This window comes from Papaver somniferum, unplaced genomic scaffold (genome assembly GCF_003573695.1).
Source record: "Papaver somniferum cultivar HN1 unplaced genomic scaffold, ASM357369v1 unplaced-scaffold_21, whole genome shotgun sequence".
In the NCBI taxonomy this organism is placed as follows: Eukaryota; Viridiplantae; Streptophyta; class Magnoliopsida; order Ranunculales; family Papaveraceae; genus Papaver; species Papaver somniferum.
Genome location: NW_020631041.1, coordinates 7,966,901 through 7,978,698, shown reverse-complemented (window position 1 = coordinate 7,978,698; position 11,798 = coordinate 7,966,901). Strand labels below are relative to the sequence as shown.

At 37.1% G+C, this 11,798-nt stretch overlaps 3 protein-coding genes across 4 annotated transcripts in view; 2 read left to right on the top strand and 1 right to left on the bottom strand.

Moving 5' to 3' along the window:
- The first annotated feature begins 1,771 nt into the window (after positions 1-1,771).
- Positions 1,772-4,206, top strand: LOC113340219 (rust resistance kinase Lr10-like). Of its 2 annotated transcripts, none has more exons than XM_026585426.1 (2): positions 1,772-2,589; positions 2,914-4,206. In XM_026585426.1, the coding sequence occupies exons 1-2, from the start codon at positions 1,866-1,868 to the stop codon at positions 4,074-4,076; spliced, it is 1,887 nt and encodes a 628-aa protein (XP_026441211.1). In that variant the 5' UTR covers positions 1,772-1,865; the 3' UTR covers positions 4,077-4,206. The 2 variants fall into 2 exon arrangements, with proteins under 2 accessions (XP_026441211.1, XP_026441212.1); XM_026585427.1 differs by having other exon boundaries at positions 2,500-2,589; positions 2,895-4,206.
- A 3,669-nt stretch (positions 4,207-7,875) lies between these two features.
- On the top strand, positions 7,876-8,595 carry LOC113339535 (rust resistance kinase Lr10-like). The gene has a single exon (XM_026584786.1). The coding sequence runs from the start codon at positions 7,876-7,878 to the stop codon at positions 8,593-8,595; it is 720 nt and encodes a 239-aa protein (XP_026440571.1).
- Positions 8,596-9,679: 1,084 nt separating this feature from the next.
- LOC113340217 (LEAF RUST 10 DISEASE-RESISTANCE LOCUS RECEPTOR-LIKE PROTEIN KINASE-like 2.2) overlaps positions 9,680-11,798 on the bottom strand; it is a 59,010-nt gene continuing 56,891 nt past the window's right edge. Inside the window, exons 6-7 of the mRNA XM_026585423.1 lie at positions 11,644-11,661; positions 9,680-10,828 (exon numbers count right to left, since the gene is read on the bottom strand). Coding sequence (XP_026441208.1) covers positions 9,735-10,828; positions 11,644-11,661 — 1,112 coding nt within the window. The 3' untranslated portion in view covers positions 9,680-9,734. The remainder of the gene's footprint in view (positions 10,829-11,643; positions 11,662-11,798) is intronic.

Sequence of the window (11,798 nt, the reverse complement as noted above, 5' to 3'; positions counted from 1 at the left end):
GGAAAGTTTGGTGCATTGTGGGGTCGAATACAATGGTATGATTGATATTTTTATCCATTAAGGGTTAGATAAGTAAAATTTTGGGGGAAATCAATATGACACCATCCGTATTTATCTTTGGCTCCGTCACCGAGGTCTAAACTTTTTTCGTTCGGATTTTGGTTCGTTTATCTCACTTCATTTCATTTTCTCCCCTTCTAGATTTTTTTTTTTACTTTTCTTTTTCTCTCTTTTGGTTGGTATCAGAGCAACCACAGTCATCGATTATAACTAAAAATTTGGTCGAAAATTCAGATGTTACAGAGAGGAATATCGATCAAATACCAGACTATAACCAAAAACCAAACTATATTTAATCGATAGTTTGGTTTTGGTCGGGCGTAATTTAAAACTACGCCCGACGTTAGGCGCAAATATTAGTTGCGCCCCATTTTTTTTTTATAATAAATTTTGAGTGGGGCGGGCATGGTTGCCTTTATACCTCCGCCCCATAAAAAAAATTGCTTTTGAGTGGGGCAGGCATGGTTGCCTCCGCCCCATAATTTTTTTAAAAAAAATTCGATCACTTTTCATCGGGCAAACTTATAATATACGTTCCGCTAAATTTAGTCTTCTACCACTGCGTCGCACAACGGACTAAACCCAAACTTAATCGATTTTTTACTCTTTAATTTTTGGGTTTGATCGCATCACTGCAGTTGCTTGTGCCTTTTTTTTAATTAATGGAAAACTATTTTATCCATCGGATGAAAAAGAACTTTCAAATTTAAGTCCTTCACAACGTTTTTGGAACTATATATATATGGAACTAATTAAAAGGATTTTTGTAAAATGTATGAGCAATATTTACTTAGGGAATTTTACTTGGCCACTGTAGTGAGTTACCAGTCACCAGGGTGTGTGGTGATAATTGTTTTCTTTAATAAAACTGTGGAATTCCATGGAATTGGTAATTGTCTTGAAAAGAAAATTTTCTTTTTAATACTGTTTATGACCATATATCTCAGTTCTCTTATGCTTTAAAAAAAAAAAAACAATTCTCGGTTCTCTTGCCTATGGTTATATTTAGAGATGTAAATTGGGTTGTGCCAGCACGGGCACAGCCCAACACAGCATAGCACCCTAAAATCTTAGCTCAGCCCAGCTCAGCACGTGATTTAGCCTAGCACGGTCCAACACGTTAATTTTGTGGGATGTGTTGGATTAGATTTGACTATTAAAACACGTTAATTATCGGATGTTGTGCCCGTGGACTGTGTTGTGCTTAGATTTGACTATTAAAACACAGCACGATACAACACGTTTAGATCGTTGCCACATCACAGCACGAAATATGGCACGTGAAACACATAATTTCATGTGCAGGACTGTGCCGGGTCGGCACATTTTATACCTCCAATTATAATATAGCCAAGGCAAGAGATAAGAGCCATGAAAAATGCATCCCCTATAGGAGAATAATATCCCTTAAATTAATGTGATGGAAACTCAGTTAGATTTCGGGTCATCACTCATAAAGCATAAAAATAATCCTAGACGGTGGATGTAGAATATTACTTTACGGGATGGAGACTCAGGTTCCGTCGGCTATCTCTTGGTTAGACTTAATGCTTCCCACATCTAGAAAACTCACTAGCCCGGGATTACCTATTCCCCACATGCTTCCGGCTTCCCACAGTAATCATTAGTGTTTGGCCTAATGACTAATGACCATCCTCAAATACACTTGCTTGTGTCTGCTTCCTAACGAGTTAGTATTTATGGTAGTTGCGGCACAAGGGAGAAGAAGGCTTCCCACTTGCAACTCTTTTTGGCTTTCTCATCTCTCTTGTTGGTTTTCCCAAAAACATAGGGAGATTCCTGAAATGACAAGTACAAGGGAGAAGAAGGCTATTATATTCTCAGTTATCCATTTCGTCATCACCCTTCAACACATAACAACATGCAGCAGCAGCAGCATCAACAGCAAAGATGCATGTAAAAGTTTTTCGTGTGGAAACTTACAAATTCGATTTCCATTTTACTTAAAGGTTGGGCCGCAACATGACCACTGCGGATATCGTGGGTTCGGATTATCCTGCACAAAACATAAGAAAACAGTAGTTGAGGTACCATTTTCAGGGGAATTCTTTGTAAGATCCATCAACTATACACACCAATATATGGAAATTTATGATCGCTGCCTCCCACAAAGATTTCTTGCAGGTTTCAATCCCTCTCGTACCCCTTTCAAAACAAAGGGATACAACAATTATACCGTCTTCAACTGTTCGAGGGACGTGGAAGATGAGTACGAATACAAATATCGTAGAAGAATCATAGATTGTCTAAGTAGTCCTAGTTGGACATACAAAGTTTTTGCTATTGATCCAGATTGGACCATTGCAGAGACTTTACCGAGCCACTGTAAGCATGTGGTAGTTTCAAATTTATGGCCGACAGTGGTGAATGGTGATTTGAATTTAGGCATTTTTACCATGTGGTGGGAGGAGCCAAGAAAATGCGCTCAATGTGAAATTGAAGGACGAATCTGCGGATTTCAAAATCAGACCTCTAGCCATCCAATTGATTGTTTCGAGAAACCCAAAGGTATCGTGTTATTCCTAAGATTTTATAACTCCTGTTCAATAATCACAACTCTGGTCTTTCCATTATTGCATACTTCAGATATAAGTTGGTATAGATCTCGTTGTTTCGCTTAACCTGCGGTAACCTTGAATGTTACAATCTTCCTTGTAGTATAATCTTTAGTAATATTTCTCTCGGGTTGTTTATTTTCTATTGGTGTCTACTGAATTTCCCAGTCATAGATAGGCCCGTCCCTGGGTGTTGGTGTATGCTTAACAGTTAACAGTATTAACAAGTTAATTATAATAACTAACGAAGTACAAAAGATGGACATCATTTTTGCAGGGGAATCATCAAGAAAGAAGATAGCAATCAGTGTGAGCTTAGGATTATTTGCTTCCGTGTTATTGGTGATGATCATAATCATCAAAATACGCAAGAATGCAGATAAGGAAGAAAAGGAAAATCAATTAAAGATTGAACAATTCTTGGAAAAGAATGCACTCAAGCCCACTCGATATAGTCATGCTGAGTTAAAGAAGATTACAAACAAATTTGAGACCAAATTAGGCCAAGGAGGATATGGGAGGGTATTCGAGGGGAAGCTTACAAATGGAATCCAAGTAGCAGTTAAGGTTCTCGACAAATCAGAGGGAAGCAACAATGGAGAAGAATTCGTCAACGAAGTTGCCACTATAGGGAGAATTCATCATCTAAATGTGGTGCGTCTCTTGGGATTCTGCGTTGAGGGATCTACAAGAGCCCTTATTTATGAATTTATGGCGAATAGTTCACTGGATAAGTTCATATTTTCAATCGGAAAAGATAAGACATTGATAAACCTTGGTTGGATGAAACTTCAAGAAATTGCTATTGGTATAACTCGTGGTATGGAATATCTTCATCAAGGTTGTGACCAACGTATTCTTCATTTCGATATCAAACCTCAAAATATCTTATTAGATCACAACTTTACTCCAAAGATATCCGACTTCGGTCTAGCAAAGCTATGCACCAAAGATACATTTGTCACAGTTTCTATGGCTGCTGCTAGAGGAACAATGGGTTATATTGCACCTGAAGTTTTCTCTAGAAACTTTGGTGCCGTATCGTACAAATCAGACGTGTATAGTTTTGGAATGTTGTTACTTGAAATGGTTGGAGGAAAGAAAAATACGGAAAATAAGATGGAAACACGGAATGATGAAGAATACTTCCCAGAGTGGATATACAATCGTCTGAATAGCGGGGAAGATTTAGGAATTCATGCTGAAGCAGAAGGTTTTGATATTGTAAAAAAATTAGCAATGGTGGCTCTTTGGTGTATTCAGTGGAACCCAGTCGATCGTCCTTCAATGAATGGTGTTCTTCATATGCTAGAAGGGAATACCCAAAGTTTGCTCATGGCACCCAACCCTTTCGCCTCGAGGACTTCAGTTTCAAGTACTTCAAGGGATAATCATATACATGAGACTGAATTAACACCAATTTTAGAAGATCATGAGTGAAGATAATGCAGTAAAGCATCTTCGATATAACATTGTTATCACTTTTAATAAATTATACCGATACTTTTGTTAATCTGTTTGTCAAGTAATTGAGAGGCTAGAAAATTTGGTATTAAATTTCTTTTCTTTTTTTTAATAATTACTGAACTACATCAAGTTTTTCAGAGAAAAAATGTTAGAATCTTGCAACAATGAATAACACGTTAGACGAATCAAAATAATATGTAAAGAATTAATTTTAAATGATTCTATCGAAATAACTTCACGAGGACAGGTTTAACAAGTTGTCCTTAACACATTAGTTCGTGGATATATACTCGAGTGAACATGATGTAATAAAACCTTCTCCCTTTTTGGTGTTTTTTGTCCCTATGCATGAAGTTGGATGTCGAAAAACCTCTGCAACGCAACATCACTCTTAATTCCAATTATATTATTGCATGCGATACAAATAAAGTTTGTTAGTCCATTTATCAAGTACTTGAGTCGTGGGGAAGAATTCTAGCTGAAGCAGAAGGTTTGGATATAGTGAAGAAACTAACTATGGTGTATTCAATGGAACCCTGTTGATCTCCCTTCCATGAATGGTGTCCTTCATATGCTAGAAGGGAGTCCTAAAAGTTTGCTTATGGCACCCAACCCTTTTGTTTCGACTGACTTCAGTTTCAAGTAGTTTAAGGGCTAATCATACAAATGAGGTTGAATTGACACCAATCTTAGAAGATGACGAGTGAAGATAATGTAAACAGAAAAAAATCGGATGTCAAAAAACATCTGCAATGCAACATTGTTATCACTTTTAATTCAAATGATATCATTGTATATGCAATAAAAAAATCAGACAAACATTTTCAGGAAAGTCTGTCTAAATGTAATGTAAAGCACCTTATGCTTACAAATGCAGAAGCATACGAAATTAATTTTACTTAAAGTTCAAATATCTAAGTCAAGTGAGATCAAATAATCCAGCAGAAACGTATCTTATATTGTGAGGACCCTGCACTTGATGTAAATTTTGGATGTCAGTGAGTAGTGATAACTGATAACAAAGACTAGTCTCCGCTGGTGTCATCGTCTTGACACTTGACCTTGAACATTTCAAAGTCATTGATTAACTTTACTTACAGACATGTCAATTCAGTGTAAAAGAAGGAAGCAAACGAAGGGTATCAAAAATCTGACTCTACTTGCTCCCTTGTAAACCAAGGGTAGAATGTTCAAAGTCCTCGCCAAAATTTTCCTGACATGTCAATTGTACTTGACCCCATTGCCTGCTCGCCGGTGTTCTAGCTTGGAGTTACGCCTTCAATAGAAACTTCAATTTCAGGCTTGATTGGTGTGTTTTCTCTTGGGAGAGCATGTTTCACTAACATAATAACTTAAGAAGTTCGCTTCCTTTTTACTTTCATCAGTTATGATGGAGGGTATCCCCTATTTTTGTTCACTACTTTTCTTGGTTTTCTTTTTTGTTGTTGCAACCTGTAATTCTTTTTTCTTTGTAATAAAATTTTCCCCTTTCTCGATCAAAAAAAAAGATAATATCATGCAATTGATAATAGAGATTACCGGTTAACATCATAGTCTGGGCTCTTGACCACAGAATGTTCAAAGTCCTCGCTAAAATTTCCCTACACATGTCATGTCGATTGTACTTGACCCCATTTCCTGCTCACTGGTGTCTTATCCTTGTATTAATCAGTAATCTTGATGTGTAGGCCACATATTCCCTCTTTAGTAGACAAGAGTCTTGGCTCACAATTATACCTATCTGCTTGCGTAAGGTTTTCTTCCATTCAATTACTCGATGGGGAACTGCGAATTGCATAGTTGATTTTATCTTCCATCTCTTTGAATGATTCATAGTTTGTAACTTATAAGTCATCAATTTTATTTAGATTCCTAAAAAATATTTGCTCCGTTTCTCACCCACTTTTCTCTGTTAATAAAAAAGGGGACCACTTTTATCTCTAATTTTCCTAATATCAAATGAGTAGAGACCAAAGGACAAGCCTATTTTGTAGAAACATATGGAGTAAATCTTTTACACTTTTTATGCAAACGTCCATGTCATATGATGAACAATTTTCTTGTTTCCTGTAATTGACCAGGGCTTCAAACTATCTGGCAAACCAAACGGACCCTTCCAAAATGGAAATTCCCGCTGGATGCATCCTGGAGATAAAAGTAACAAGCACCGTGACAGGTTCATGCATTCAACTTTGTCAGCTTGTTTATTGCCATTTTCCAATATCTACCTCACTGAGAAATTTCCTAAACTGCAAATGATGAGATTCAGTATTAAACTAAGTTAGAAATTGAATCAGGAAAGAAAGGAAAATGTAAAGGCCGGTAGTACAAAATTTTCGGCCCAACAAATACAATCAAAACTAATTGAATCCCCACCGACTATCAGAAAAGTCTAAACGTCAAAAATATTATTAAGAGGGAAGAAACAATATGGGTTTCTTCTCTCATTGCCTCTAAACATAAACCAAGACTCATGCCAACTATGAAATGAATTTATAGATTAACTTGAGAGTATCTCACTTACTGTATGCAGATGATACATTATTGTTTCTAGATGTAAAGGAAGAAGAAGCTGAGAATTTACTCATTATACTACAGTTTTTTGAAGTCATGACCGGTCTGCAAGTTAACCTATCAAAAAGCTCAATTCTTAGTGTGGGGGCAGAGCACAAGATACAAGAGATAGATGTCATTCTTAATTGTAACATTGAGTCACTTCCTCTAAAATATTTAGGACTGCCAGTGGGAGCTACTAGCATGAATACTTTCATATGAGAGGTTAAAATAGAAAAATTCCATAAAAAGTTGGTCTTATGGAAAAGAAGATTCTTGACCAAAGATGGTAGAATAACTCTTATAAAATCAACATTCTTCAACCTACCAATATACTTCCTTTCCATATTTCATATTCCGGTCAAGGTGGAGAAGAAACTAAGACAAATCATGAGAGATTTTTTTATGGGGATCATATCTTCTGCGGATAAAAGGAAAATTGTTTGGATTGGTTGGGACAAAATGAGTAAACCAAAGAAACTAGGTGGAGTTGGAATTAGAAGGTTAAAAATATAAACAAAGCATTATTATCTAAATGGACATGGAGATATGCTCATGAAAAGAAGCAATTATTGGGGAGGGTGGTACAAAGAAAATTGCAGGGTGATAAGAGCATCCACAATCACGACCATATCTTGAGACTATACAAAATTTGGTCGTGAATTGAAACGTAGTGGGTGAGACTAAACCTAAATATAGTCTGTTTTCTAGGGTTTGGGACTAGATTTGGCAGCCGGCACAGACTATAATCAAATTTGGTGGGGCGAAGATATATCATCTGTTTGGAATCAGGCGAAGGTGTAGCATCCGTTTCGAATCAGGCGAAGGTATATAATCCGTTTTCCATCAGGCGTTGGTATAATATCCGTCCAAAGAAAATGAGACGGATTCTAAATCTTCGCCTAACCTTTGACATGCGATCTCTTTACGAAAGAAAATAATCTGTTTCGAATTAGGTATTTATGTTGGATACGAATCCCCAACAATTATCCGCTAGTTAGAACCTTTGACATGTGATCTCTTTACCGCTAGATTTGCGGATTGTCACTTTGATGAGACAACCTTCCCGTCGTTAGAGGGAGGTATGGAAAAGGACTTCCAAAGGGAACAACAGAAATTTTCGTGGTGTGTTCCCACATTGTCTCATCTTGATCCTCACACTCCACAATGCGAAGGTGAAGTGAAAAGAATTATTGATCTTTAAAATGTAGCAAATTCAATGCCTGATGCATTTACTGATATCGCTAAAGAAATGAATGCTCTCAAGCCCACCAGATATAGTCATGCTGAAATAAAGAAGATGACAAACAAGTATGAGACCAAATTAGGCCAAGGAGGATATGGGAGCGTATTCGAGGGCATGCTCACTAATGGTATCCAAGTAGCAGTTAAAGTTCTCGACAATACAGAAGGAAGCAATAATGGAGAAGAATTTGTCAATGAAGTTGCCACTATAGGTAGAATTCATCGTTTAAATGTCGTGCGCCTCTTGGGATTCTGCGTTGAAGGATCTACTCGAGCTCTTATTTACGAATTTATGCCAAATAGTTCATTAGACAAATTCATATTTTCAACCGAAAAAGATAAGACGCTGGTAAAACTTGGTTGGGCAAAACTTCAAGAAATTGCTACCGGCATCGCTCATGGTATGGAATATCTTCACCAAGGTTGTGATCAGCGCATTCTACATTTCGATATCAAACCTCAAAATATCCTGCTAGATCACAACTTTACTCCGAAAATCTCCGACTTTGGTCTAGCAAAGCTATGTACCAAAGATACTTTTGTCACGGTTTCTATGGCTGCTGCTAGAGGAACAATGGGTTATATTGCCCCTGAAGTTTTCTCTAGAAACTTTGGTGCTGTATCGTACAAATCAGACGTGTATAGTTTTGGAATGTTGTTACTTGAAAAAGACCTAAAATTTGATACTGTTTAAATGGACAAGAATGTGAAAATGACCAAAATGTAAACAATTTCATCCTACTTATTTTCAAATATTTTTCCTTATTTTTAATTTACATCAGGAAGCATCCAGTTTTATCCTCGTTATTTTTTAAATTTAAGCCAGGATGAATCCAGATTCATTCTTGCTATTTTTTTGATGTCCATTTCATCCATATTAATTTTTACTTATCCATTAAAATCATGTTTTGAAATATTTGGGCAATTGACCCGATTTTTCGTTCATATTCGGTACCAGAGGCTGGAGTTTTCTACATTTTTGACATGCACGTATATGTCAGTGTAGCTGTCCTGATTACAGCAAAGTTTATCTCCGCCACATGGATCTCTTCGACGTTTGCAATTGATCCCTTTGCACCCAAACTTTCAATATTGGTGGTTATGCATGCAGTAATGAAGTATATGGCAGGTAAGATGCACTCATACCCAGATGTGCAAGGGTCTAGTCGAGTCTTCGTTGTATATGAGAGCTTTTTTAAGTGACCTTAGGTTGTTTAGTACTGGTTTAATGCAGCCTTGATCACTAAGTTTGTTGCGTGCCAAAAACTGCTTTCAGTTTGAAGTTGAAAGTACTGATTAAATATCAATGACTGATTTCTTGGATATTTTGTTTGATGTTCATGGTACGTATATTTTTCTGGTGAATCAATAGCTCCAGCGTTAACGTGGGGATAAAAAAATGCACACATACAAAAGTCCTCCCCATTGCAGTTGCCCAACAATCAAAAATCAAATGATTGGTAACTTTCTTATTAGGTGAACAAAAGAAAAAGAAAAAAACATTTTCGGTTCAAAATATGTGACTCCAAAATTCATAATTTGTATTGGTATACCTCAGACTGCAAACTCAGATCACCTCTAAACCATTGATGAATCCCATGAGCTCGTTTGAAAGTCGGTGATGGACTGCGATTGATAGTCAGACAAGCCGAGGGGAATAGCTTATAACCAAATCTAGACAACAGATCTCCTGACGGTTGGAACATATTATGTTTAAAGTGAGTAAAAGCTGCAGCGTTGTAATTATGGGGATTAATCTTCTATAGATTATAATTTAATACGAAGATTTCAATGTAATTTCTTGAACATAATAAAACATCAACTATTTTAAATTCATACAAGTGAATTCAACATGACATCTTCATCTGAATCGCAATCCGCAATAGAAAATGGTTTGTCTGGAATTTGCAGTAGTCCTAGCTCTCCTTCTAACATTTCTACAACTTTGGTCATGGAAGGACGATCGCCAGGCTTCAGCTGTATGCACCATAGAGCAACTATGATTATTTTCTTTGCTATTTCATTTTCTTCTTGAGTAGCATCTTCCATTTCGATATTGTCACCTTGGCTCAATTGTCTGTATATCCATGACGGGAAATATATTTGGCTGGCATGATCCGCTGACATGTTTAAATTTTTTCTTCTCCCTGCCATTTCCATTAACAACATCCCGAAACTGTACACATCTGACTTGTAGGAGACATTTCCGATATTTCTATAGAATAATTCCGGTGCCATGTATCCTATAGTCCCTCTAGCCCCATGTGTTACCGAAATCATACTAGCATCCATTGAGTATGACCTTGCTAAACCAAAGTCTGAAACTTTCGGATTATAATTCTCGTCGAGTAGGATATTATGAGGTTTAATGTCGAAATGCAGTATTCTCATACCACATCCTTGGTGTAAGTATTCGATCCCACGAGCTGTTCCCAGTGAGATTCCATAAGCTTTTTCCCAACTGAGAAGGTTAATAAGTTTTCCATCTACTTGAGGAAATAAATATTTCTCGAGCGATCCGTTCGGCATAAGTTCATAAATAAGAGCCTGTTTCGAGCGTTCAGCTACAAATCCAATGAGTTGTACCACATTCACATGATGTATCTTTCCCATAGTAGCTACCTCATTGATAAAATCTTGCCCGTTTCCTTTCGTTGAGTTGAGAATCTTAATTGCAACATTACGATTAGAACGAAGGGAGCCTTTGTATACAGATCCAAAACCTCCTTGGCCTAATTTTTCTTTAAAATTGCTAGTCATTTTTTTGACATCGTTGTAGGAGTACCTTATAGGCATCTGGTCCCCATAGATATCTAAGAAGTCTTCGATACTTGCATTCATGGCTCGGTTTCTTTTCCTCAGTGTATAAATCAAAATTGATATCACGAATGGGGTTACAAGTAAAGATCTTCCAACCAAGACCATTCCTGAAAGAAAAAATTAGGATAATAAATTAAGGATTTAAATTCTGATCAAAGAAATGAATTAGTAAGAATGAGAATCTCCTTAACCTAATTTGTGATGCATGCTTATCACATAATCAGGCTCCTTGCTTAGGCTAAGTCTTATGGGAGAGTTTGGATGGCTAAATTGGCCAAAAAATGTTGCAAATCATGAAAAAAGTGTGGGGTAAAAGTTAACACTTATTCTGGTTCTCGCCGTTTCACTATCAGCGAAATTGAAACGCTGAACCGAGCGGCGTTCAAAAAGTAAAAGAAAACGCCGAACGGTTCGGCGCTCAAAAGAATCGCAAGATCTAACGGTTGAGAATGAAAGAGCCGAACCATTCGACGCTCAAAAAATAACCAAAACGCCGAACGGTTCGGCGCTCACAGCTGACGTGTATGGCCAATTTAGCAGCTAGATATCTCTTCCATAAGACTTAGGAGGTCGACCATGCTGACGTGGATGGCCAATTTAGCAGCTAATTAGCTCTCCCATAAGACTTAGCCTTATAACTGTGCGAAAAATGATCGGTTTGACATTTATTTTGGGGGGAAAAAAAACTAGCCGGCCTCCTGCTCATAGTATCCGAGCAGGGATTTCCCTGTAGATCTTCAAGCGATTGTTTCAATTTTGTCACTCACAAATCACAATCGTGCCATCTAATGATTAAGCAGTTACTGCTTCGGTGTTTTATACGTAAGGTGGATAGTATCTATCGGGAAACTATTCATCAGTTGAAAAGAGAAGAAGCCACAAGAGTCGTCTACCAAACCAGTAAGAAAGCTGAGATCTTTACCTCCATATATAAGCATTCCTGGAAGAAAAGAAGAACAAAAACTTAAGCAACAGTGATCAATATTCATGTAATTTTTGGTGATAACTATTAAATAAATCATGCCTAAACTTTCATTAATTTAGATTCCTTGCAAGCACTAAACTTAATAAACCTAT

What these genes read in the sequence shown, in the direction of transcription:
- LOC113340219 (XM_026585426.1), top strand. Translation starts at nt 1,866, where the DNA reads ATGACAAGTACAAGGGAGAAGAAGGCTATTATATTCTCAGTTATCCAT. An exon ending in TTGTTTCGAGAAACCCAAAG is followed by an intron (nt 2,590 to 2,913) that starts GTATCGTGTTAT and finishes TCATTTTTGCAG; the next exon opens with GGGAATCATCAAGAAAGAAG.
- LOC113339535 (XM_026584786.1), top strand. Translation starts at nt 7,876, where the DNA reads ATGCCTGATGCATTTACTGATATCGCTAAAGAAATGAATGCTCTCAAG.